This window comes from Gopherus evgoodei, chromosome 4 (genome assembly GCF_007399415.2).
Source record: "Gopherus evgoodei ecotype Sinaloan lineage chromosome 4, rGopEvg1_v1.p, whole genome shotgun sequence".
In the NCBI taxonomy this organism is placed as follows: domain Eukaryota; kingdom Metazoa; phylum Chordata; order Testudines; family Testudinidae; genus Gopherus; species Gopherus evgoodei.
Window position 1 is genome coordinate 64347126 of NC_044325.1, and position 26409 is coordinate 64373534.

General features: G+C 43.8%; 2 protein-coding genes across 8 annotated transcripts in view; both read right to left on the reverse strand.

Annotated features, from left to right (window-relative positions):
- Nucleotides 1-2510, reverse strand: part of INO80 (INO80 complex ATPase subunit) — a 133787-nt gene extending 131277 nt beyond the window's left edge. For both annotated transcript variants that reach the window (XM_030559501.1, XM_030559500.1), the window contains exon 1: nucleotides 2160-2510. The gene's annotated coding sequence lies outside the window, so the exon portion shown is untranslated. The remainder of the gene's footprint in view (nucleotides 1-2159) is intronic.
- A 7242-nt stretch (nucleotides 2511-9752) lies between these two features.
- The window catches only part of EXD1 (exonuclease 3'-5' domain containing 1), a 47982-nt gene continuing 31325 nt past the window's right edge, over nucleotides 9753-26409 (reverse strand). For 5 of the 6 annotated variants that reach the window (XM_030559506.1, XM_030559502.1, XM_030559503.1 and 2 more), the window contains 3 exons: nucleotides 23499-23642; nucleotides 21829-22020; nucleotides 9753-11686 (listed from right to left, as the gene is read on the reverse strand). In XM_030559506.1, coding sequence (XP_030415366.1) covers nucleotides 10910-11686; nucleotides 21829-22020; nucleotides 23499-23642 — 1113 coding nt within the window. In that variant the 3' untranslated portion in view covers nucleotides 9753-10909. The remainder of the gene's footprint in view (nucleotides 11687-21828; nucleotides 22021-23498; nucleotides 23643-26409) is intronic. The other variant, XM_030559507.1, reaches the window with a different exon arrangement.

The following is a 26409-nucleotide window of genomic DNA, read 5'->3' on the forward strand; positions in this document are numbered from 1 at the left end:
CTATGTTTCTCCACAATAAAAATTCATTTGTGAACCACTATATTAGCACATGAAGAATTCATTACTGCATCAACTAAAGTAAAGAAAAAACATATTTAATGTTGGTGGATGTACAACCACACAACAGTAATGCTTAAACAGTATTAATATAGTTTTGTTCAAATTAAGGAAATATAAACTGTTAAAACTTTAAAAGAATACCCATAAATAACAAGTTTTAGTATAAAATAATACAGCATTAGTCACATATCCACATGCATGTAAAGGAAAAATGGCATAACTGAGATGAAAATTTACTATATATGGGATCATATTATACGATCATATAGATATTGTACGGTAACGTACTCTTGCAAGGAGGCAGAATTAAGTTTGATCACTAAGCCTTAGTTCAACATTTTCTGTCTTGTGCACTTACCTGCATAAACAAAATATTTAACTTTATTTTATTTTAACTTAATGTGTTACCTTTTAATCAATGAAGACTCTAATTATGCAATGAGCACCTTATAAGCCAATCTCTGTGCCCACCCAACACATAAAGTGCAGGGACCCATCTACATGAAGATCATTGCAAGATTAGGATTTTAAGAACTACATCACATATTTAAATTATACAGAAAATTCATAATAACCACTGCCTAGTACAGGACTTTGTGGGAGTCAATGTAAAGCTGATTTTACAAACACCTCAGAATCCTTTAACTCTTTTAAGATACGGAATCTGGAATACTCAGATTTGATGATTTGACTAAATTTGGTGAAACTTGATTAAACTGCACAGTAAAATAAAATGTATGTATACATTTCAATATGCATATCTTGCCAAACACCGCATACTCCAAGACACAAGAACAAGTATCTAAGATCTAAAATAAACTAGTACTGAAATCTGACATCTGAAATGATAAATGAAAGATTACTTGATGACCTGCAAAATGTACAAATATGATTCACATCTGTGATGTCATAAGGACAGTTATAGCTCCCTCTTGCTGCCCATGACAAAAGCTACAGTGTGCGGGTGAAAGACTTGAAGATTGCACAGTTGGTGTTTGGTGGATTATATTTAGTCTGACAGTTGTGGTTCTGTCTCTATGGAGCTGTGTGTTTGGGATGGATTTACACCCTATAGTCAAGAAAAGCAGTAGAGAAGTTTTCACCACCAACCATAATTATAAATATCAAATCATGGATACTTGTATACTGGAGATCTTTAACCAAACACACAAGCTTAATTCCCTCTCTGCATCTACTGTCCAAACAGTAAGATTTCAGGAAAAGTGACAAAACTCAGGATATACGTATTTATCCTGTCTTTATTTTAACTATACTGTTTTCTATCTGCATACACAACTGTATATATAGAAGCATTAGCTTGTGCAACAGCAAATGCCAGTGTGCCACTTTGCTGGTACTGTGTGTTACAAGTATAGATAGGACATGTCCTAGCTCTTTTAGCCACGCAACGGCAAGCACCATTGTGCAATATTATTGCTTGAGCATATAGATACAGATATGAAACAGCCCCACACTCTTGCTTTTGAGCAACATTATTGCATCTCAGTGCTACAAGTGCCATTAGGACACATGGCCCTGATTATCACTTTCATGAGACGATACTGGAAATATGTACCAGGTACAGGTGTGCCACGCACCCTGACTGCCTCCGCTAGGCAGCAGCAAGTATCAGTATTATTGCACGTGTGCTCCAGGTACCAGCACGACCCACAGAGCGGGTGTGACACGGTTACGCGTGTGCATGACAGGTGTGACTAAATCTTGCAGCCAGCTGCGGCGTCGTGCAGTGCCCGGGCACGTGGGCCTCACAGGTACAGCTGGGACACATCGCCCTGGCCAGCTCCACAGCCCAGCCCAGCGTACACGCCCCTCCCCCCGCTCGGGGGGCAGCTGCTCCGGGGGGACGAAGCAGTCTCCAGAGTCAACCGTGCCCGGGGGCCCCTCCCCCCGCGCTGATATCGGGGTGTGTCCCCGGGGAAGGAGGGAAGAGACCTGCCCCTTTAAGAAGAGACCCGGCTGCTGCGGCCACTGCTTAGCGGGGGTGGGAGAAGCTGCGGCCTGGCCGGGCCCTGCCGCCGCCTATAGGCCCTCTCCACCCCAGCCGAGCGTGCCCTTGCCCGGCCGCCGCTGTAGCTCACCTGGGTGGCGGGCCCGGCTGCGGCGCGGGAGCGGCGGGGGGCTGGGGGTGTCTCCTGGGCTGGCTCCCCCGCTCTCTCCACCCGGCCTCTCGCCCTGCGCTGCCTGGGCTGGCTCAGCCTGTCTCCTGCCGCAGGGCCCTCTCGGCTCCTGCCTCGCCAAGATGGCGGCCGCGCTGCTGCTGCTGAGGAGGAGGTGGCGGCTGCGGGCGCTGGGACGGCGGCGGCGGCCACTTTCGCTCACTGAGAGGAGAGGAGCAGGGACACGGGGAGCCATGGCGGGGGGGAGGAGAGACGCCATGGCCAGGCCTAAACAATCGAGCCCCGCACGCCCACCCGTTACCCCGAACCTCACCCCGCAACCGCCGCCCCACGCGTATGGCCGCTACAGCCGCACAGCCCCCGTGTCCACACCCCGGGGCCGCCCCCCACACATTTGTCGCGCGGGCTCCGCGCTCATCGATGCGCTCCCAGGGCCGATTGGTAGAGCCTGGCAATGACGAAAATTGCCGAAGGGATTCGGCCAAGGAGGCCGGGGTGAGACAGCAAATCTCGCGTGAGGGAGAAGGAAACCCTCGCGATGGTTAGGATCAGGAGGGGGCGGAGTCTGATAGTCGGATAGGCGTGTGCTTTTGGGTGGCCGGGTTGGTTGGCTGAGGGTGTAGCGGGTGAGCGAGTGAGAGGGGAAGCCCCACTGGCAGGTCGCCGCAGGCCCTGCGTTTCCCAAGGGTGCCCCAGGGCACAGGCAGCAGCCACCTGCCAGCTCCCCCCACTGTGACAGGACCACGAGCAAGGGCAGGGGCAGTAGCCTATCTGTGGCACCCTCTCGTCTGGCAGGCAGCGGGATTAAGGGACTGCTGATTTCCCCGCCCTGCAACTGCACCGTCCTCCAGCCTCATCCCTTCTTGGGGGTGGCGACGGAACAGAGTGGGTCCCTTCTGCATGCAAGAGATACGCACACCCTTAGCTAGGCACAGGATTTCCCTGCTGAATAAGACCACAATGGGCAGGACTGGGAGTTGCAAGATGTACACCAATGTGCCAGGGCAAGTTGCTAGCCTGACAGCTGTGGAGAATTAGTAGTAGTAGAGACTATATTTTGAAAGAACTCAAAAGCCTGATCTGGTGCACCATTGTGCTGGGTAATATATAAATACAGTAAAGAGACAATCTGTGCCATGAAAAATGATTTCTCCATGTTTTCTCACTAGTGTCAATCCAGAGGGATCACCACCAAATTGAGAAGCAGCTCAGTCTTCAGGCCCATTCGGTCCTTGGCTTCTGCTGCTGAAGCAACCAGTACACATGCTAATAGAGGTGTATTGCAATGTATACATTTGGTTATGGAGACCTGGACTGAGACCAATCACTCATCATGCGTAAACTATCAAAACCCATCAAGTAGTTTAATTCACAACTATCAGACCTGGATATGAACTCTAGACCAGAAGTTCAAGACTGTATATCTTTTTACTAAACCGTTGAGGCATCCAGTCCCCTAGAAATGTATTGTGATACATTTTGAGATATATAGCTAGGAGCTTGGGGTCAGCCTTTTTTACAGTTGGCTTTGTTTTTAAACCTCCCCAGCAGAAGTGTACTTTAAAACAGTCCCTAAATATCTATAAGGGCCAATACTGTCACATGATTATGCCACAATTTTATCCTCTGGGGGAAAATTGCAAGCATTTACAACCCTGCTTTGATTGATTCACTTTCTATTACGGTTTTGGCTTGGTATGAATGGTTACCAGTGATAAGCTAGTTCTAGGAAGTCATGTGGACTCTGGTACAGTTTCTATTTTGTTATTTACTCTGACACATCTCATCTCAAATCTCTCACTTTTTATCAGTCCCTTCAACCTCTCATTTTCACCTTCAATCTTGTTACTTCAGTATCAATCCACTACATTTGCCTACTCCCAATTACACATAATTATTCATCCTTTCCAAATCCACTTCCTTATTCCTCAGCCCACTCCCAGTAGGGAATGGAGAAGATATTTAGGCTTTTATACATAAGACAGTTTTACCAGTTATACCAATACAGTTGTACAGGTACTGGTATAACCCCCCACCCTGTGGACACACTTATTCTGATATGAGGGTTTATTTCACAGTTCAGCATGTCACATGGGAAGGGGTTTTAAATGAAAAGGGTTTAAAATTAAAAGGCTCCTTTTATATCAAAGTGTCTACACAAAGGCTATACTTATATAACTATCCCAGTATAACTAGTAAAACTTTGTGTAGATGATGTCAGAAGGGGGTCAGGACCAGAAGCCATGCACTGAGATGAAGGAATGCTGGCCAGAGTCTTTTATCATGCTCTAGAAGGGATAAGGGTGTTGCTCTTCACCTCCCTTAGGCCATGTCTACATCTAAAATTTTGCAGCGCTGGTAGTTACAGCTGTATTAGTACAGCTGTATAGGGCCAGCGCTGCAGAGTGGCCACACTTACAGCAACCAGCGCTGCAAGTGGTGTTAGATGTGGCCACACTGCAGCGCTGTTGGGCGGCTTCAAGGGGGGGTTCGGGGAACGGGAGAGCAAACCGGGAAAGGAGACCAGCTTCGCCGCGGTTTGCTCTCGCGTTCCCCGAACCCCCTGCAAACCGCAGGGAAGGAGACCTGCTTGCTCGGGGTTCCGGAACGAGAAAGCAAACCGGGAAAGGAGACCCGCTTCGCCGCGGTTTGCTCTCGCGTTCCCGGAGCCACCCAGCAAACCGCAGGGAAGGAGACCTGCTTGCTCGGGGCTCTGGGAACTAGAGAGCAAACCGGGAAAGGAGACCCGCTTCGCCGCGGTTTGCTCTCGCGTTCCCGGAGCCACCCTGCAAACCGCAGGGAAGGAGACCTGCTTGCTCGGGGAACGGGAGAGCAAACCGCGGCGAAGCTGGTCTCCTTTCCCGGTTTGCTCTCTAGTTCCCGGAGCCCCGAACAAGCAGGTCTCCTTCCCTGCGGTTTGCAGGGTGGCTCCGGGAATGCGAGAGCAAACCGCGGCGAAGCGGCTCTCCTTTCCCGGTTTGCTCTCGCGTTCCCGGAGCCACCCAGCAAACCGCAGGGAAGGAGACCTGCTTGCTCGGGGCTCCGGGAACGAGAAAGCAAACCGGGAAAGGAGACCCGCTTCGCCGCGGTTTGCTCTCGCGTTCCCGGAGCCACCCTGCAAACCGCAGGGAAGGAGACCTGCTTGCTCGGGGAACGGGAGAGCAAACCGCGGTGAAGCTGGTCTCCTTTCCCGGTTTGCTCTCGCGTTCCCGAACCCCCCTGCAAACCGCAGGGAAGGAGACCTGCTTGCTCGGGGTTCCGGGAACGCGAGAGCAAGCTGGGGAAGGAGACCAGCTTGATTACCAGAGGCTTCCTCCTTCCACGGAGGTCAAGAAAAGCGCTGGTAAGTGTTTACATTGGATTACCAGCGCTGGTTCACCAGCGCTGGATCCTCTACACCCGAGACAAACGGGAGTACGGCCAGCGCTGCAAACAGGGAGTTGCAGCGCTGGTGATGCCCTGCAGATGTGTACACCTTCAAAGTTGCAGCGCTGTAACTCCCTCACCAGCGCTGCAACTTTCTGATGTAGACAAGCCCTTAGTTGGGATGGAGATTTTTCCTTCAGCATTCTTTGTTCTCTTGCTACAATGGAGGGAGGGTATCTCAAGAGATCAAATCTTCTCCTGCCCCCAAGTATGGGAAAGGGTTGTAAATTCTTATCGCTGGTATGCAGCAGGCAGCACTCAGAGGGTTTTTCCCTAGCCTTATTAGTTTGCCTATGTGGCTGATGAAGGTGTGAGGCAAGATGGATAGTAGGAAGAGCCAGGTAATGAGTTGGTGGATCAGTAGAGATCCTAGTTTTCTGTGATAAAACCTCCACAATTCTCTGATAAAAGACATACAAATCTGTATTTTTCTACAATTAAAATGAAATGCTGAACTTCAGTTTTTCTAGCTACAGTATATATAGGAATCAACTGAAAACAATGTTTTATTGATGTATTTCCAATTTTAAGCTAGTTCAAAACCTACCAGTGCCAACAATCATAATAAAATACAATTAATAGAATGATCTAGTCACAGTGCATTGTTTCTTTACTGTTGTCAATGGCCCTGCTGTTTCAAGCTTTTGTTTTCATTTCTTTCAATTCAGTTTATGTTTAATACTTTCCATGTGTTCTACAAGTGTTGCCTTCAAACATAAATTACAGCCTTGCTGCATACAGTAGAGAATAGCATATTACCAGCAATGTGAAATTTGTCCTTGCCAAACTCAGTGACACAATGTTTAGGGTGATTTTTAAAGTTTTCGGCATCTTTCCATAACTTTAATTATGTCTGGAGACTGAAGTGAAATTTGAGATGCATTAAAACACTAACTCCTACGCACCATTGAGTAACCGCTATACACCAGAAGCAGTTTATTGGAGTATGTTTAGCTATGTAAATTTAAAGCATATTCAGAAATCAACCACAAAGGGGGGAAGGTTTTGTGCATTACATAAGTGACACCAGTACTTTCAGTAAAATTCAGTTAATAGCTAATACGTTTTTATTTTTTCACAAAATGTAAAAACTAAAGATTTCCTGTAAAAATGCAAATTCTGCATTTTTCTGTGGCGAATAGATTTCTAGAATCCCTGGACAAGACACTGCAGCTGAGCTCCTTCGTTACTGCTACTCAAAAGCAAGGATGGTCTCTGCACCACAGCAAGCACACATCTTAGTGTCTTTTCAGAACAAAGCAGACCAGCTGTACTACCACCACCTTGTTGTGGGCCTACTTGCAACTAATCATATCTGAATACATATTCCCTGTACTCCTTTTCTATCCATTTTACACCTCCCTCAGTCCTTCCTTACTGTATGCCAAAATGAAGGATCAGGTCTCACAACTGGGCCACTCAACTGCTTCAGGAAAGATTGGTTGCTTCAGGAATTGTCATCATCAAGCCAAAGGATGTCCTGAAGTTACTAGTAAACAATTAATTCAAGGATTTTGAGCAGGAAGAATGCAGGCTATGCTAAAATACATTCAGACCACATTCAAAATATTCGGTACACAAGAGTGATCAACAGCTGCAGTAGTCACATTATTTTAAGATTTTCTAATTAATTCATGGTTGCCATGATCTCAAGTAAGTCCACAGAAGGAACACACACTGCATTCTACGTTTTTATACTAGACTTGTTGCCATGATACTGAACTCCTCCCATCAGGTTTTTGATGTATTTGTTTTTAAAAAGTATCTTATACTAAGTATTAAGCAGACCTAATAAACATGAATTGAATGTAACTTAAGAAACAATTTTCTTTGTGACTATGCTATAAAGTGCATCTATCAGTTTCTTTAACAAGGATCTTTTACCTTTAATATATGGCCCTACTACTTAGAAAGGCCCAAGCCAAGGATTTGTGCTGACCTTCAACAAAGATACTTTGCTATTTAAATTTATCTTCTTAAAAATCATGAGTGGTGAGGGCTGCAGCCAAGTGATATTATAAACCACTGAGGTAAATGCCTCAAGAGCTGTGTCTCAAGAACTGTACATCTCCTCCAGCGTTCCATAGCTAACTCCGTATCTAGTTTTGGGGAAGCCTCTTAGCCTCTCTACGCTTTAGCATCCCTGTTATTAAAATAGGGATACTATTTACTACTCTGCTGGGTTGTTGTGGAGGTTAATGAATGCTGATAAAAGAACCTTGCAGATGCAGTGCTAAGTGCCAGCCTGCCCAGAGTTCAATCCAATGAGGTGTGCACGCATATGAGTCCACACACTGCAACAAGGGGAGGATTACTCTGGGAGTCCCCTGGCCATCATAGTTCATTGGTTTCTGTTCCTCTTGCCTCCCCTAACCTAACTCCAGTTAGGAGTATATGGCTATGCAAAGTTCCCCCATTGCAACAAGGGAAGGCCTGCTTGAATATCATGCCTCCCACTTTTCCTCAAACTTCTATCCAATCAAGAGTGTGTTAATAGAAAGACCCCTGAAGTATTTTTTTTTCAATTTATTTTATTCTTTTGCAGCATCGGCTTTGTTATATTAATGGTTGAGATGCCCTTTTTGTTTAAATATTGTCTTGAAATTTGCTGTGCCTCATAAGGGTGTGGAGTAGGGTTAGTGGTCTAAATTTTGGGTCATTTGAGCAAACGGCTCCCGAAATACAGGCCCTGGAAAAGAACAGCATTTCACAATATCAATAGTTTATCAGTTCCCACCTCTCTTCCCCCCTCAGCCCACACACACACACCTGGGCCTCAAATCATGGTTCTGATCCTCCTCCAACAGATCTCAGTTATGCAACATTTATCTCAGCTAGTGCATGTCACCTGCTGCCCCTTTGGGAAGCAATGTTGAAATATTAAAGAAACAGTTTACCTCTCTAGAATAGTACATGCCAAACACTCACACCAAAGCAACTGAAAAGCACATATGCCGAAAGACTAGCTAAGAGGGTTTCCCAGCCTTCCATTTTTACATTACACGTGTGGCTTAAGGGGATGTGCTGTCCATGGAACCAGAGCTACACACATGCACTGTAAACATGAACTCCTTGGTTAGCAGAAATCGGAGAATGACCCATAGGCATGTTGGCACTATTTTTCTCTTTGGGAAATTTGCCCTGCTAATTTAAAAGAGCTGCTAGTTTCTGAGAGATAATAAATTACACATGCTCTGTGCAGATATGAGAGAATGATTGCTGGGCATGTGTCAACTTTTCCACCTGTGGGATTATTATAGCATAGTTCCAGCACTGATTCATCAATGTGCCTTTGGCAGGTCCAGCCTCGCTCCCTGCCCCTCATAGGTGAACCAGGATCTTAAAGGGGCCTGCCCCTCTGAGCCCCTCTCCCTAACCTCCCATATGAACCTGGAGGATGCTGCACGTCCAGGAGTTATGATCTCCTCTCCAATCAGCTGCAATGTGTGGAGCTCCAACTCCTCTTCCTGCCTCCTGTGTGTTGGCATTCAGGGGATCCTCACCCCCAGAGAGCTAGTAACTGGAGAAGACCTGCCCTGCTGTGGGTATGTCTACACTGCAAACAGGTGTCACTGAAGCATGCACTGACATACCCAGTTAGCTTTGATTTAGTTAGCTCAAATACCAATAGCAGTGAAGCCACCCTAGCAGGGATGGCAGCACAAGCTAGCCGCTTAACTACATATCCAAGGTCTCAGACAGGGCTGTAGAGTGTTTGCTGCTGAAGCTTCACTGCTACTGTTATGCAAGCTAGTATGTGCTTGAGTAATTGCCACCATTCTAGAGATACTAAACTGCAGCTCATAGGGGACATATGCATCTGTTTCCTTTTTCATGCACATGGGGCAAGGGTCAGGCAGAGCACTCAGCAAACCCCCTCAGAGAGGCGCCCCCCCGCATTGCCTCATCTCACAGCTCAGCCAAACTTCTCCAACTCATCCCTCCATTATTCAATGCAGCAACTTATAATATAATGAACACAGCTTGCGTGCATGCAGATTATTCCCAGTGGTTACTGCCAACGCCAGAGGGCAGAGTAAAGGTTAGGTAGGTGTTCACCTTAACGCTGCAGCGTCTGGTTTTCAGAGCCTTGAGTTTAAGTTTAAAAAACTAAAAAAATTAAGATGCTGGTTTCAAACTGGTTTTATTTTTTTATTTAAACCATGACAGCAGAACCTGGATTTTTTTCTTAAATACAGAATACTGTAAATGTTTCAGAGAACTTATGGAAGCTTGTCTCTCTTTAGCCCCCAAAATGCACGGATATAGGTGCATGATCCACCTCTGAAACACCTTCAATGAAAAAAAAAAGTAAGCCAGTACCAAAAGAAAGTCCTATTTGGGAACCGCTAGTTCAGTATCGTTTGTAAAAATATATGGAGTTTGTTTTCCCTGGCAATAATACTTCAAAAATGCACATATACATCACAGGTTGACAACTGAAAATCAATGGCTCAACAGTTTGTGTCCCGGTCAACACAACAACTCAAACAAGTATTTGTATACATTCAAAAGCACAAACCCTGGATTCCATATGATAATGAAACAGCCTCACATGTAATTAATGAAACTCTGCAATCTAAGAACGAGGGGACCACAAGAGTGCAATCTCCTTGGAGCAGAGAACCATACCTCCTCCATATTACGAACACTGTTAGTGCTCAGTGAAATCTTACTGAATACAACCAGCCACAAAACTTCACAACACAACCTCCCCATTTCTAGCCCCACTCCCAATAGAATGAGGTGATTTTCTCTTCCAAAATATCAGGAGTACTGACCGTGCAATACTTAAATATATGTATTTACCAAATCATGGACAATCTTGAGCAATCCCATGCTACACAGCTCAGTTACTTTATCAGTTTGCAAAAATGATGGAGCTAAGTCTACATCAGTTTTGTCACACCTGAGCCAGGTCTACACTAGAAACTTTTGCAGACATAGTAATGTCATCTAGGGGTGTGATTTTTTTATACCAGCAAAAGTCCTGGGTAAAATGCAGTTATACCAGCGCAAGAGTGCTTTTGGTGTTATAGCTTATTTAGTTCAGGGGACTGATATAAACTATACCAGCAAGCTATATCTACAGTAGGGCCTCGTCTGCACTACAAAAGCTTTGCTGGAACTGGGTGAGAGTTCTGTAGAACTATTCCAACAAGTGGGGAACATAGAAATGAAATACTTTTCTCCAATACCTAAAAATTCTTGAAGACACTTGTACTGACAGGACAATGGAGACAACGATCTTTTCTTTTTTTGAAAGAGTAATGAAAATAGCTCTGCTATTTTCCTGCAGGGCTTGGTGCTGGCATCCGGCAGTTGAGACCTGAAGGAAAGGCAAAGCGAACTGCTGAACTCCTTTCCCTTTCTGGCCTTACTGGGAAATTGGAAATGTAGGTCTGGGTCATCTTCAAGGATGGGTTCTGACACAAATCAACAGTCTCTAGGACTGGGCAAGGAGGCAGTACAGAAAGTGAGGGCTGCCGTGGACCCTGAAATGCATCATGAAGAGAACTGCTAATTTTTGGAGGAGTAGAGGCAGACACAGTGGTGCTATGCTTTGCACAAAATAAGTCTTCATCCTTCTTTCCTAGGAACAATAGACTAATCTCTTCTTGTAAAGATCCAGCAGCCTGTGCCTGAGGTTTCTGCTCTGGAGGGAATCCCTTCCCCATTGCTTGGGTGTTCTCTGATACAGAGTTCCAGCTGACCAAGTCTCTTGCTCCTGACTCCATTTCAAAGGGTGGATTTTTATAGCCGATTCTAGACTTTTTATTTTCCCAGTTATCTACCACTTGCTTCTGCTCATCATCCTTTTGATGAAGTGGATCTTGGGGATGGAAGGATGTCTTTTTAAAGGCTGCTCCATTAGAAGAAAGCCAACAACTATCCTCTCGTTTTTCTTCCACTTCTGCTGCCTTCTTTCCTTTGGATTCCACTGGTGGTCTGATCAGGAGACCTTCCTCATTTACCTTGTACTTTTTTAATGCTTTCTCTCTTCGCAGCTTTTGGAAATCTGCCAGCTGCTGCAGCTCCTCTGGCAGCTCCATACAAGAGATCTGATTAAAAAGACAAAGGGAAAAAAACACAGGCAGAGCATAAGAGACCTCTGTACAAGTCACAGCCTAACAGAATAATCACCTGTCATTAAAATTGTTTACTATAGTGCCTCCCAAATTTAATGCAATTCCTATCTTCCAGAGAAACTAAACACAAAAAACTTGAAACTTCCTTCTTAAAGGCAACCTACAACAGAAAAAATGTTGGCCTTGTACTCTTTTTTGCTTCTTTATGATGTATAAAGAACTGAAAGTTTTTTAAAAAAATAAAATCGTCCTGCTCATTTTTACATTAGAAATTTAGGCTGATCTACTCTGAAAGGCTTTCTGCATTAGGGAATTGTAGTAAAAAAATGTCCTACTGATGATACCACCAGTTCAGCTGCGCTGGTGGTGCCTCTCTTTTAGACAAGACTCCAGTGGCTTCTTGGGTTTTTACTGCCATGTCATTTAAACATGGTTGGTAGAATTCCCTAGTGTGAACTGGAGAACTAAGGAAATGACCATATCACAAGAGTAAAAAAAAGACTGAAAGAAAGACACCCCCCACCCCCAAAACCCCAAACAACTAGGAGGGAAAGGGATTTTCAGACAGTTTAAAATCTGCTGATTTTTTTTTTAAACAGCTATTCCAATGTTGTGACATACCAGGGTACAATCCAGACTAATAAGCAGCTATGTCACCCCTGCCCTCTCACCTGGGGTGCCCTTTACAATGCTTTACTGCTGTAGCTTCCACCCTAGATGGCTCACAAACAACTTCCAGCATGCAATTCACTCCCAGCTAAATCTGTGTATGCTGCAGCCAGCCAGCCATACCTTTGCTCTTACCAGCCTTTGTTATAGTGCAAGGTGACCCCTACACAATCCCAGTCTCAGATTTCCCCCAAAAATGTATGTCTTGAATTGCCCAGCCCTCTCCTAAGCAGTACAAATTAATATAAAAGTCCATATTTCTTTAACAGAAATAATATGCACATGCCATCTTGTTAGCCCAAATGGCGTTTCCCAGACACTTCAATTTAAAACACACTGGATTAGAACAAACAAAACAAGTTTATTAACTACAAAGAGAGATTTTAAGTGACTGCAAGTAATGAGACATAAAAGTCAGAAACGGTTACAAGACAAAGTGCAAATGATGCTTAACAAACTATGTTAAATTGAAAGCAAAGTTTTTCTTATCACATACTCTCATCAGTCTTACTGACCAAACTGCTTAGGCCAGGACCCCTTTTCCAGTTCAACAGGTGCTTCTTTTTCACCTCTAGAACATGAATTGGTGGACAAAGAGGAGGGGTGCGTTGAGGTGTCTGGCTCTCCTTTTTATATTGTCTCTTGGAAAATATTTCCAGCTGAGATTCTGGAGACAAAAGTCTACGGAGAAGGATGTTCCCTGTCACTTTTCCTCACTTGTTTGGAGTTCCTTTGTCTACCCTTCCTGCTTGATGACTCTGTTTACTACTTAAATGCAAATTAAGCAGCACACACATTCCTTTGTTTGAGACAGACCTGTTTGCCAACTTCTGTTGTGGTTTGGAACATGTTAACAACATTATACAGAGAAACCGTATAACTTACATGCAATATTGGCACACATTTTATCAGGGCAACAGTGATCAGCAAATTATGAGTTTTCAGATGATACCTCTCAAGGCATACTTTGTACAACATTTATTACAATAGTGTGTAGGATGTGGACACAGGGCTACATTGTCACAAAAGTATACTTAACATCCTGGACAGAGGATATCTTTGCTAAAGATTCACACCTCCACCTTTTAAATTAAGGTGCAAAAAGTTCACTAACATGCTCAGAGACATCAAGCAGGTCCTTCAACTAAACCAGAGAGAAGGCAATCCCCAGGCCTTGTAACATATGAAGCAAGCAGTTTCAGGCCATCCTTATACATCATACACATGGTCTTGGCTTAGTGCCTTTATGTATGTATTGTTAAAATCCCCTATTCATTGCTCTAAGTGCCTACATAACATAAACATACATAAAGAATGTCACATTAATACCTACCCAGCCCTTTAGGACCACAAGTCTTCTCCTTTCAATCCACTCTCACCCACTTAACCACCCCCTCAGAAAGGCCTAGAGAAATAGATAAGCCTCCTAGCTTGCCCTGAAGGTCAATGGCTTGGCTCCACTGGATCAAAATGGTAGCGGTAGTAAATTCTAGTGTAAAATGCCTTGAATTGAAAATGTCCTGTCATCAGTCCTGTCCTGTTTGACCAGGAGGACATGTGTCTACCATGTCAAGTGCTGAGATATCCTACAGGGAGAGGGGAAGCCAGGACCGAAACCATTTAGTCTGGGTCACTTGGAAACAAACTTGAAGCCAGTGCAATCTGTGGAGCACAAGCATAGCATGCTTTCAATGAGAAGTAAATAGGCAATCATTCTGTACCAGATGAACGTTCGAAGTGGTTCTCAGGAGTAGCTGTACAGAGCACATTGCAGTAGTCTGTTCTAGACGTGACCTGCCATGGTTTCCTGTGTCTCTACACAAAAGACTGACAGATCTGCATCCAAAAGAAAATTTTGACAAATATAAATGGGGGAAAAGCACTCTTGATCATTTCCTGTAACAAAGACATTGTCCAAATAACACTGTATGCCATTCAGTCCCTTCAGGATCTCTTCCATGGCTTTCTGGAACAGGACAGGTGTTAATGTGATACCAGAAAGCCACCTGTTGTAACAAAATACACCTTTTTGTGTGTTGATTGCGAGATGCTGCATCAATCTCTATCTGTAGGTATGCATTGAGCAAATCCAAATTATTGGAACAATGTCCTCCACTAAGAGTAGTGAACAAATCTTCAGTAGGAGGTAGTGGATACTGGTCTGCACATAAAACTGGATTCAGCATCACTTTGAAATCTCCACAAATTTGACCTGAGCCATTCTTCTTGATTACTGGTACAATAGGTGTAGCCTATTCACTGTGTGAAACCAGTGACAAGATTCCAATATTCTCACTCAACGGTCCAAATTAGCCTCCACCAGAGGCTTCAGAGCATAAGGCACAACTGTGCACTGGCAATACTGTATTTTGGCTGTCTGTCACACTTAACAGTGAGCTTCACTGACATGTTGCTCATCTGTACAAGTTCTTTTTCAAAAACTTTAGAATATCTATCAAATATTTTCTGAAGATTTTGATAGGTTTCAGAGTGGTAGCCGTGTTAGTCTCTATCAGCAAAAAGAATGAGGAGTACTTGTGGCATCTTCGAGACTAACAAATTTATTTGAGCATAAGCTTTCGTGGGTTAAAACCCTCTAAGGTGCCACAAGTACTCCTCGTTCTTTTTGAAGATTTTGAGGTGCTTTCATGATCACCTTGATCTCAGTCCAATTCACACTGAGTATGTCTCAAGCCAAGATCTACCAAATAATAGTGGAAACTTTCCTTCAATCACATATTGTAAGTGTAAAACAACTAAATTGTCCATCTAGTTGAAATTTTACCTGGAGTATCGCTTTTGGGACCAAACTTTTCCCCATTACAAGTCTTCAGAACTGTGTAAGTTTATTCAAGAGGAACTAGTGACAAAGTCTGGTGATAGGTAGATGCAGAAATCAGTGAGATGGCATCTCCAGTATCATGCTCCATTCTTGTATGAACTCCTTTGATCAAACATATGACCCAGAAGCCATCGCTGACTGCGGCTTCTGATAACACATGTAATGTTAGGTCTTGGTCATTGTCACTAGAGCTCATCTCTTTCCGCATTATGAATTCCCGAATTCCATCCTTTCTTAGGTTCAATCTTCATAGGTGTCTTCTTGGATGGATGGTTACTCTGTGTTGATCGCTGAGCTGAGCAACAGGTCATGGCAATGTCTCTTTTCTTCAGGCACTTTCTGCAAATAAACTAGCCTGGCCAGCAATCCTTCTCAGTGTATGTAGTTTGTGCCACAACGGCCACATGGAAATTCCTTCCAGTCCTGTGGGCTTCTGTTTCACCGATTCATGAGATGAACTTCTTGGTTCACACTAAATTCCAGAGACTACTTCACTGCAGTTTCCATTGCAATTGATACTTCAACAGCCTTCTTGAATGTAAGCACTGATACAGTCAGTAACGTCTTCCAAACTGGGTCATTGCTTAATCCAGAGAATAACTGATCAATCAGGGCATCACTTAATTTTTACCCAAACTGACAATGCTCGAACAACTTCCTTAGAGCAGCAACAAACTATGCTACCAACTCTCCACTTCCCTGATGGAACCAATAATGTTCTGCTATCATTGATGGAGTAGAAGAAAAATGCTGTGGACGTAGCGGTTCTGGACGCAGTTGGAGACAATAGCAGTCCATATGCCTTCAGACCCATCACTATTAGCAAGGTTGAAACGCGTTCATTTGGAATGGTGTCGCAGATTACAAATTGCTCAAAACATTTGAGGTACAACACCATTCACTATTTGGATTGTCACCAAATTCACCAGCAATGCCCACAAAAGTTGCCATTTCTTTGTTCTCCTGTTTGACTTAACCTTCTTGACCACTTTTTGTCTCACAGTGCACTAACAAATAAAAGAGTTTCTCTATCTGTACTCCTTCTGCAGAATTCTTCCATTGTCTGTACTTGGGCTCCCTCTGCTGGTTATAAACTCTCAATGCAGTTTTAAACTGCTTGCCTGCCACTTGCATTTGCTCAATCAATATGGCTGCTTGCTTTCCCCTCACTGCTTTGTTTGCAGGAGCTCCAGGCAGCAACCTATTCCTTTGTTCTGCTTTTAATTGTCAGTTTCCCCCTCTCTAGCTGGCTGGTTCACACTGTCCCAGCAGCAAAATCAGCAGTCTGCCACCTTGAGCCTCTAGATAAACTTTTCCCCTTTTTTCATAGTATGATTTGCTTAGGGTATGTCTACACTACGGGATAATTCCGATTTTACATAAACCGGTTTTATAAAACAGATTGTGTAAAGTTGAGTGCACGCGGCCACACTAAGCACATTAATTTGGCAGTGTGCGTCTACGGTCCGAGGATAGCGTCGATTTCCGGAGCGTTGCATTGTGGGTAGCTATTCCGTAGCTATCCCATTGTTCCCACAGTCTCCCCCGCCCCTTAGAATTCTGGGTTGAGAGCCCAGTGGCTGATGGGGCAAAAATCATTGTCGCGGGTGGTTCTGGGTAAATGTCGTCAGTCATTCCTTCCTTTGGGAAAGCAACGGCAGACAATCATTTCGCGCCCTTTTTCCCTGGATTGCCCTGGCAGACGCCATAGCACGGCAACCATGGAGCCCATTCAGCTTTTTTTTTTTTTTTTTTTTTTTTTTTTTTTTTTTTTTTTTTACAGTCACCGTATGTGTATTGGATGCTGCGGACAGAGGCGATACTCCAGCGCTACACAGCAGCATTAATTTGCTTTTGCATGATAGCAGAGATGGTTACCAGTTGTTCTGTACTGTCTGCTGCCAGTGTAATTTGGCAATGAGATGACAGTTATCTGTCCTTCTGTGCTGTCTGCTGCTATCATGGGTGCCCCTGGCTGAGATCGGCCAGGGGCACAAAAGCAAAACTGGGAATGACTCCCTGAGTCAATTCCTCCTTTATGGTTTCTAAAAATAGAGTCAGTCCTCCCTAGAATATGGGGCAAGTGTACTAGAGAGCACAGCCACTCCGTGTCAGATCCCGCAGAAATGATGAGCTACATGCCATTCACGGGGGGGTGCCCCTGCAACAACCCCACCCGTTGCTTCCCTCCTCCCCCAACCTTCCTGGGTTACTGTGGCAGTGTCCCCCCCATTTGCGTCATGAAGTTATAAAGAATGCAGGAATAACAAACAGTGACTTGTTAGTGAGATAAAATGAGGGGGAGGCAGCCTCCAGGTGCTATGACAGTCCAGGCAGGACATTAAGCGGTGCGGGGGAGAGGAGCCCAGCATGCTGCTGCTATGATAGTCCAGGCAGTACAGAATCTTTTCTTTACACAGGAAAGGGAGGGGGCTGATGGAGCTCAGCCCCCAGTTGCTATGATGAAGACGGTTACCAGCCGTTCTGTCCCATCTACTGGGAATGACCATGGGTCAAATGGACGCTCATGGAGGGAGGGAATCATTCCTATTTTTACCCAGGCGCCCCTGAGGCCAGCCAGGGGTATTCAGCAGTTATCAAGCACGGGCTGATGGTGACGACGGATAGCAGTCATATTGTACCGTCTGCCACCGGGGTGGGGAGAAAAGAGTAGATACTGCTCTTCACTGCTGCAGCATCGCGTCTACCATCAGCATTCAGTAGACATAGGGTGACACTGAAAAAAGTCAAGAAATGATTTGTTTCCCTTTTCTTTCACATGGTGGGGGGAGGGAGTAAATTGACGAGCTATACCCTGAACCACACTGGACAATGTGTTTGAACCTACAGGCATTGGGAGCTCAGTCAAGAATGCAAATACTTTTTGGAGACTGCTGTAGACTGTGGGATAGCTGGAGTCCTCAGTACCCCCTCCCTCCCTCCATGAGCGTCCATTTGAGTCTCTGGCTTCCCATTACACTTGTCACGCAGCACTCTGTAGCCTCTAGATTTTTTTTTTTTCAAATGCTTTGCCATTTCGTCTTCTGTAACGGAGCTTTGATAGAACAGATTTGTTTCCCCATACAGCAATCAGATCCAGTATCTCCCGTACGGTCCATGCTGGAGCTCTTTTTGGATTTGGGACTGCATTGCCACCCGTGCTGATCAGAGCTCCACACTGGGCAAACAGGAAATGAAAATCAAAATTTCGCGGGGCTTTTCCTGTTTACCTGGCCACTGCATTCGAGTTGAGATTGCTGTCCAGAGCGGTCACAGTGGTGCACTGTGGGATACCACCCGGAAGCCAATACCGTCGATTTGCGGCCACACTAACCCTAATCCGATATGGTAATACCGATTTTAGCGCTACTCCTCTCATCAGGGAGGAGTACAGAAATCGATTTAAAGAGCCATTTATATCAATATAAAGGGCCTCGTAGTGTGGATGGGTACAGCGTTAAATCGGTTTAACACTGCTAAAATTGGTTTAAACGCTTAATGTAGACCAGGCCTTAATGTTTTTTCTCAGGCAGAGGCGGCAGTAGACACTTGTGGGATAGAAATCCTGCATCTCAAAATGTTGTATTTGGACCCAGCGAAGGAGGAGACAGACAAAAGGGGAGCTTATAGGAACACAGCTGTCTGGTGCTCCCTTTATTACTCAGGCTGCAAAACTGAAAACAGCAGGAAAGTGAGGCTTTGCACTTGGGAGGGAAGAGCAATCAAACATTCAAAGGGGAAGGACATCACAGATGCTTTTAAATTGATTTCATTTAGTTAGTTACGGTACCAAGTTTAATTCAATTCAAGAGTGTCTACACAGTGGTTTTGCACTGATTTAAATAAATCAGTTTTAAAACAGATTTTACTTAAACTAGTGGAACTGTGTGTTTAACAGAAGGCCATAAACTACTGAACATCTAGTTGTTCCTCCCACAGCACACAGAGATTACGTCTGCTAGTGCAAGTGTAGCTGAAAGCACAGTTGCCAACTTTCATGTGGTAAATATGCACCCCAACTTTTACAATAAGCCAAAAATCAAGCTAATCCCATTTCAAAAAAAAAAATCAAAACAAGTCAATCCCTAACAACCTCAACACTATGTGACTAGATCCCCCCAGCGTCCAGTCTAGGACTGTGGTGGGCCTGCTGTGCACCCCGACTCTCTCCCCCATCTTGCCCCTGCTGGCCGGGAGCAGATAAAAAAAAAAGCAGCAGTAACAAGCTATAAGAAGCAACAAGCTACAAGCCAAAAACTAGCCAACAAGCAACTCACAAGCCAATTAAGCCAAAAACAAGCCCAATTTCTGCATGTGTGTGTGGGTTTGGCATGAGTATGAAATGACTAGAAACAGAAGTGAAACCGACTATTTTCATTGTCCAAGCTGAGAGCTTTTTAAAAAGGAAGCAGGTAGTGAAAAGAAAATTAGATCATTAAATGTGAGAACTATTTAAATTTTAACAGCAATTAAAAAAAATAGGTAAGGATTTTTTTTTAAATGAACATGGCCAGATTAATTCTCAATCTAAATCCTATAAAGTCAATGGATTAACACCAAAGATTTGACCCATTGTTAGTATGGGTATTCCATTAAAGTAACCCACTTTTTTTTTTTTTTTTTTTTTGGTAAACTGGTGGGGAGGGGAAAATAAATTTATGCTTTTTTGCTTCTTTATTACATATAATGATGGTCTAAAAGGTTGGGTTTGTCCCCACCCCTTTTTCTGCATGTATTTTACATTAGAAATTCAGGTCCCTTCAAACCTATTTTCCCTGAAGACCATGGATACCTTTTTCTTCCTTTGCAGGTCACCTTTACAAGAAATATTTATTATTATGGCATCTTCCCCTTCATCTGTGAAGCAACAGTGACATCTAGTGGATGAAGCCGTATGAGTAGTCCCAGGGATTTAAACTTGCACTTTGTTGAACTGGGGCCAGACCAGGAAAAGTTTAGATTGTGTTTCCTTCTTAAAGCTGAGCTACATTATTTAATTAGCTATTACCATTGTAAATAAGAAATGAGGCTGCGACATATCCACAGAGGAAAAATGTTCTAAAATATTCTACTGCTCCACATTTAAATGACAAACATGAGATAAGGAATAATAATCTCCAAGGTAGGTATTCCAAGCCCCAAGTCCTGGTGAAGTGTGATCCAGTGATGCAAAAGGATGGATTAGAGGTCCTTTCCAATCTCAGTCACCTGAATTCTTCAGCAAGTCTATTTCTAGACATACCCTTCAGATATTGAATCCAATGCAGAAATTCTAGTGAGGCTTAGGAAAAAAAAATCTCAGCGACCTAAAGTGATTCTCAATGCAGGGGACAAGTCAAAAGCCAAAGGAAATCCTGCTCATGTGGGTCTCAGATATGATTTTTCATATTTGTTTTCTATGCATTGATTAAAGATTATAATGATAGTATACTGTATACTTTTTAAAACAATGGCTTCTAAAATTATACACTGAAAGAAAAAATCTGCATACTTTTAAAAAATATTCATACATCCAAGACTAACATTTTTTTAAACCTTCAATCCTAGGCCCAAATTACATGGTTTCTACTGAAACGTGTGTTGATGGTAACTCAGACCTTTATTACTGTAAACCAGGGATAAAATACTAATGAAGACCCTGATGCTGCAAACACTTACGCAAGTGCTTAATTATATACATGAGTAGTCCCATTCAATGGGATTGTTCATGGATATGTTTACCTATATGCATGTAAATGTTTGCAAGATTGAGGCCTATAGGTGGGGTTTTATTAAGGGAACCAAATTGGAGAATACATCTAAGAGAGTTGTTGCAGAGAGGGTTATGGAGGTGCTAGGAAATGGAGTGATAGCAGAAGGAATGCAGATGCCTAGGAATATATGCACCAGAATGTATGCACAATGAGCAGCAAGATCATTTTGAAAAGCATTGCAGCTTCTTTCCCTGAGATCAGCAGCCCTTCAAGCATCCTTGCTGATTCTGGTTTGTGTAACAGTTCTTTCCTCCTGATATCAGGAGTTTTGTAACAACAACCCACATCCCAGAACCACTTTCATAAGGACGGCCATACTGGGTCAGACCAAAGGTCCATCTCGCCCAGTATCCTGTCTTCCAACAGTGACCAATGCCAGGTGCCCCAGAGGGATGAACAGAACAGGTAATCATCAAGTGATCCATCCCCTGTTGCCCATTCCCAGCTTCTGGCAAACAGAGGCTAGGGCACCATCCCTGCCCATCCTGGCTAATAGCCATTGATGAATATTTCAAGATGGATGCTCCCACATTTCTTCAAGTATCACAACAGCCACTGCAAGGAATTCTGGCATGAGTCTGACAAGCTCTCTGAAAGCAAGGATGAAAACTATTATCCATGAATTTGAACTAATAAGATGTCTCAAGAAGGCAAGGTAAGGAAAATAGTTTTAAAAGAAATATTTCTTGGTAAATGGAGGAATGTGTGTATTTGAATTGCAGATGCACAGAATAGTTGACATATCTATAGTTATGCATGAATAATAACTCTGTGGTAGTTAAGAGTGGGAGGTAGGCAAAATGACACTAAGTGATACAGCCAATCTGAGAATCGAGTGAGACAGCGTCTACCTCTGTGCTCCCCAGCAGATCTGCAGATCCCTCTCGATATGAATTTAAGTATCCATCCACCAAGGTTGTTAAGTCAGACATCATCTCATCCAGTAGCAACAAGCGGAGAGGTAGAAGGTAAACGGTTTCCAGAGCCAACACTTTCAGGAGTAAAGGTGGAAGAGGTCTCACAAACCATATATGAGGATTCTCCTGCATTTCCCAAATATAAATGAAAAAAAAAACAACCCACCAATTAACCTAGCAAAAATGTTAGCAAAGTTAAGAGCAATTTTTGCCCATGTGCTTTGTTTTCTCACCTGCTCACACTGTATTTCCAGATGCTCGTAATATTCTCAGTGCTGTTGAAGCACATGTTAGCATCTGATGAAGTGGGCTGTAGCCCACGAAAGCTTACGCTCAAATAAATGTTAGTCTCTAAGGTGCCACAAATACTCCTGTTCTTTTTGCGGATACAGACTAATACGGCTGCTACTCTGAAACCTGTTAGCTATACCACTGCAGTAGCACCCTCTAAGACCTTCTCTGTGCACAGAAGTTTTGCCAGTTTAACTAATCCAATCTAGACATAGCCTCCATTATCTAAGAGCTTCATGACTCTTCATGGTTTGTAGATTGTTTGGCCATAAATCATAATTTCAAAATGACCTTTTAGAAAATACATTCATGAGCACTGTTGGCAATTAAAGCTTGAACCGGCTGTTGAGGCAACTTGTGAGAGGGGCACGAAGGGTCAAGTGTCCCGACAACTGGGTCAAGTGCCTCTCCAGCAGTCGGCCTGGGTGGAGAGAGGAAGAGGCAAGGCCAGAGCTGGGAGAAAATAGCCTGAGTCAGGCCAGAGCCTCTTCCAGCCACGCTGTTTGGATGCTGCCTGGTGCAGCTGGAAGAGCACCTGGCTGTGGCAGCAGCAGGCTGCCTCCCACCCAGGCTCAGCTTCTGGGGACACTGGCCAAGCAAGCTGGAGGCCCCCCCGCATGCCCTGGCATGCTCAAAGTTGGCTCGTGTCCCAGAAGTCAAGCCTGGGCAGAGAGCAGGCTGCTGCTGCCCCCACCCCAGCCAAGCTCTCTTGCAGCCAGCTACTGTTGCTCACAGAGCATGCCTTGGAGGGCAGGGGGCCTCCAACTTGCTCAGTCGCTGTCCCAGAAGCCAAGCCTGGGTTGGAGGCACCTGCTGCTGCCGCAGCCAGGCATTCTCCCAGGCAGCTGCTATGCTGTACTGGGAGGAATTTGGGAGTGGCTCCAGGGCCTGGCTGCTAGGGAGAGCAACCAAACATGCCGGGGTAGCCGGCACAACAGGACAGAGTCCCCCACCCAAGTAACATGGGGTGTGGAGGGTCATGGAGAGTGCAGGGGCCCTGGGCTGGGCATGGGGTAGGGAGGAGTCATGGGGGGAGGTTACATGTCCTTCCCTTTAGCTGGTGACAGTGAGTATGGGTGGCACCAGTCATCTAATGTGCTCCCTAGGTGGTTAGATTGCCTGGATAATACCAAGTAGAGTCAAACTCCCTCAGTTATGATCCCAAACTGCATCAATTAATCTGAGTTTCCTACCATCAAGCTCCTTCTCCAACCGACAATCATTACAGACAAACATTTAAAAAGGAGCAATGTACAGTTCTTGATTGTCACCTTAGAGACAATGACTGGTATTGAACTGGCTGAGCCACTCACTTGAACAGCCTGCTGCCTGTATGCCAGGAAGGACACCTTTCGTGGGGACATCTTGAGGTGCCGCATCAAGCACTCCTGTAGGGAGCTGATGCGATGTGGAAGGAACCCACCTGTTATATTGGAAAAATGCAAGACATCAGCAACCTGCAGAGGGAATATGAAAGTGATCAGTATGTCATGATCAGCATCTGTTGGTCCAAAAAGAGAATATAGAAGTTTGTTACTGGAGAGTATATTAAAAAATTAAAATTTCCAAATCAGAATCTTTCCCACGCCTTTAAATGTCGCTTAGGGCATGAACAAGGCTCCGCCATCCCTGTCTCTCTTGGGCCACTCTTTGCACAACCTCTAGATAAGTTTGCTGCCATCAAATTAATCCTTATTTTGGCTGTGTACAATCTCAGAGCTAACAGTTTTCTACCCACTCCTTTTAAAATGTAACAGTTATATGTCTAGGGAAAGTTCCTGTTAGATTTATTCCTTTCTCACTAAACTTGTTGTTTCTTAAATTATTAAACTATTGACAAAAAATGAGGAAAAATATGATGAAATGAATTTATAAACAAAAACTATAAGCTTCAGTATTATAACACAGTAGTAAAGCTACAAAAATCAATACTTTCACAAAAGTACATAAAAAGCCACACATAGCTGTGCACAAATGGGCTGCAGTGAATGTTATATCACTTAACTGATAGCACCTGATTGGGTAGTTACTATAACAATTGTCTCACAGGTAGAAGGTAAATAAAATATTTTTGTCAAGCCAGGCAGACTTGGGCCATGTCTACACTAGAGATTCTTTTTTTAAACAAATAATTTCATTGTTCCTAATATCTGCACAGCTGTTAGTAACAGCGGGACCATGCCGCTGAGTGAGGCATACTGATACATCTTTTGAATTTTCCTCTGAAAAGTTGTGGCTCTCTAAGAACTGGTATTTGCTTGCTATAAAGTAACTCATAAATGAGGTCTACGTGGGTTTGCCTGCACTAAGAGGTGGTGACTTCTAGGTACATTGACCCCAGTGAAATGGAGTGCAGAAAGGAAAACAAGTTGATTCTTCAGTGACTGGTGCAGTGAGACAGCAGTGGAAAGACTGTTTGCATCAGTTTAGATATACTGGACGTGGAATGCATCTACTTCGCCACTAAACAAATTTAGCTCTCACCAAGACAGAACTGGACTGATTATGAATCAGTCAAGAGATCTATCAATGGGGAAGGGAGGGAGTATTGAGCATATTAGTTCCCACCAAAATAAAAGGAGTTATACCAGTGCAACTTGTCTGCTTAGACCAGGCACTCACTATGCAGATGGCTCTGCCAATTGTTTTCAACAATATGTCAGTTCACCATGCAGGAGCCACCTTCCATGCTAGAGTAGGTTCTCTGATGGTAGGTACTGAAAGAAATGTTTTGCAAAAATTTGCTTGTGCAAACAAAGCCTACCACTGGCTTGGTGATTCTGATTGATATTTGGCTGCTGGTGGTGACTTAGAACAACAGTTCATCCATCTGCTCCAAAAGGCATTTAAATAAAATATGTTTGGGGATGGGTTAAGAGAGAAGCCTTGCATACACTAAGAAAAATTATCCTGCTAGACTATGATTTTAAGAGTTGAGACAAATAATATTATGCTAACTATGTCTTTTCACAAGTCATGGTTAGCACAATGACTAGCCAAACAACAATTTATCCCTGTCTCTACTGAGTGGAATCATAGTTGGCATAGTGTTGGTTAATTCATTTCTTCAATATCAAGTTCTAATACAATAAAAAGTTGTAGTCAAGACAAGCCGCATGTGTAGTACTGATGCAGCTCTATCACAGCTAGCAACTGTGGAACCAGATGCTTTTATCACTGCCTGGTCTACTCTATCAGTCTCACTGTTGCTAGCATTTGTGGAGCTGCATCAGCAGTAGACATATGTGGCCTAACTCATTTACTCTGTTTCTGCACTTACAATAGGGATGGAAAGAGTAAAAATAGATTTACCCTGACTGTATCCAGGGGCCAATCTGGACCCCATGTAAGTGGGAATAAGCCTCAAGCTTCCACCAAGATTGATCATGGATCAACATACATATCTTTAAAAGGTGTTAAAACCTTTCTACACTAATTCCTAACATATTTTTAAACCATCGCTCAAACAAAACACCTTTTTTGTAGGTTAAGATTTCTCTTGACTAGGATAAAAAGTGGAGGGAGGACTTAGAACTCTAGCTAACACGTACTAACACATTCAAAAAGTCCAATATAGACAAGGCAAGCTATACTTTAGCACATGCTGGCTGGTCAAACTGAAGCCTTTGATCATCTATTCACAGATATATATACAGCTTGCCTTGCCTTAGCGCAGAGGTCGGCAACCTTTCGGAATTGGTGTGCTGACTCTTCATTTATTCATTCTAATTTAAGGTTTTGCATGCCAGTAATATATCTTAACATTTTTAGAAGGTCTCTTTCTATAAGTCTATAATATATAATTAAACTATTGTTGTATATAAAGAAAATAAGGTTTTTTAAATGTTTAAGAAACTTCATTTAAAATTAAATTAAAATGCAGAGCCCCCTGGACTGGTGGCTAGGACCTGGGCAGTGTAAGTGCCACTGAAAAATCAGCTCGCGTGCCATCTTCGGCACATGTGCCATAGGTTGCCTACCCCTGCCTTAGGGTGACCAGACAGCAAATATGAAAAATTGGGATGGGGGTGGGGTGGGGTGGGGTAATAGGAGCCTTTTTAAAAAAAAAAAACCCCAAAATCACAACTGTCTCTATAAAATCAGGACATCTGGTCTGTACTGGGGTGTTAGAGTGTGTTAGTTAGAACGTGACAGCTAATACATTCTAAGCAAAATGCTTGTATCCAGGGCTGGCTCCAGCTTTTTTGCCACCCCAAGCTGCAA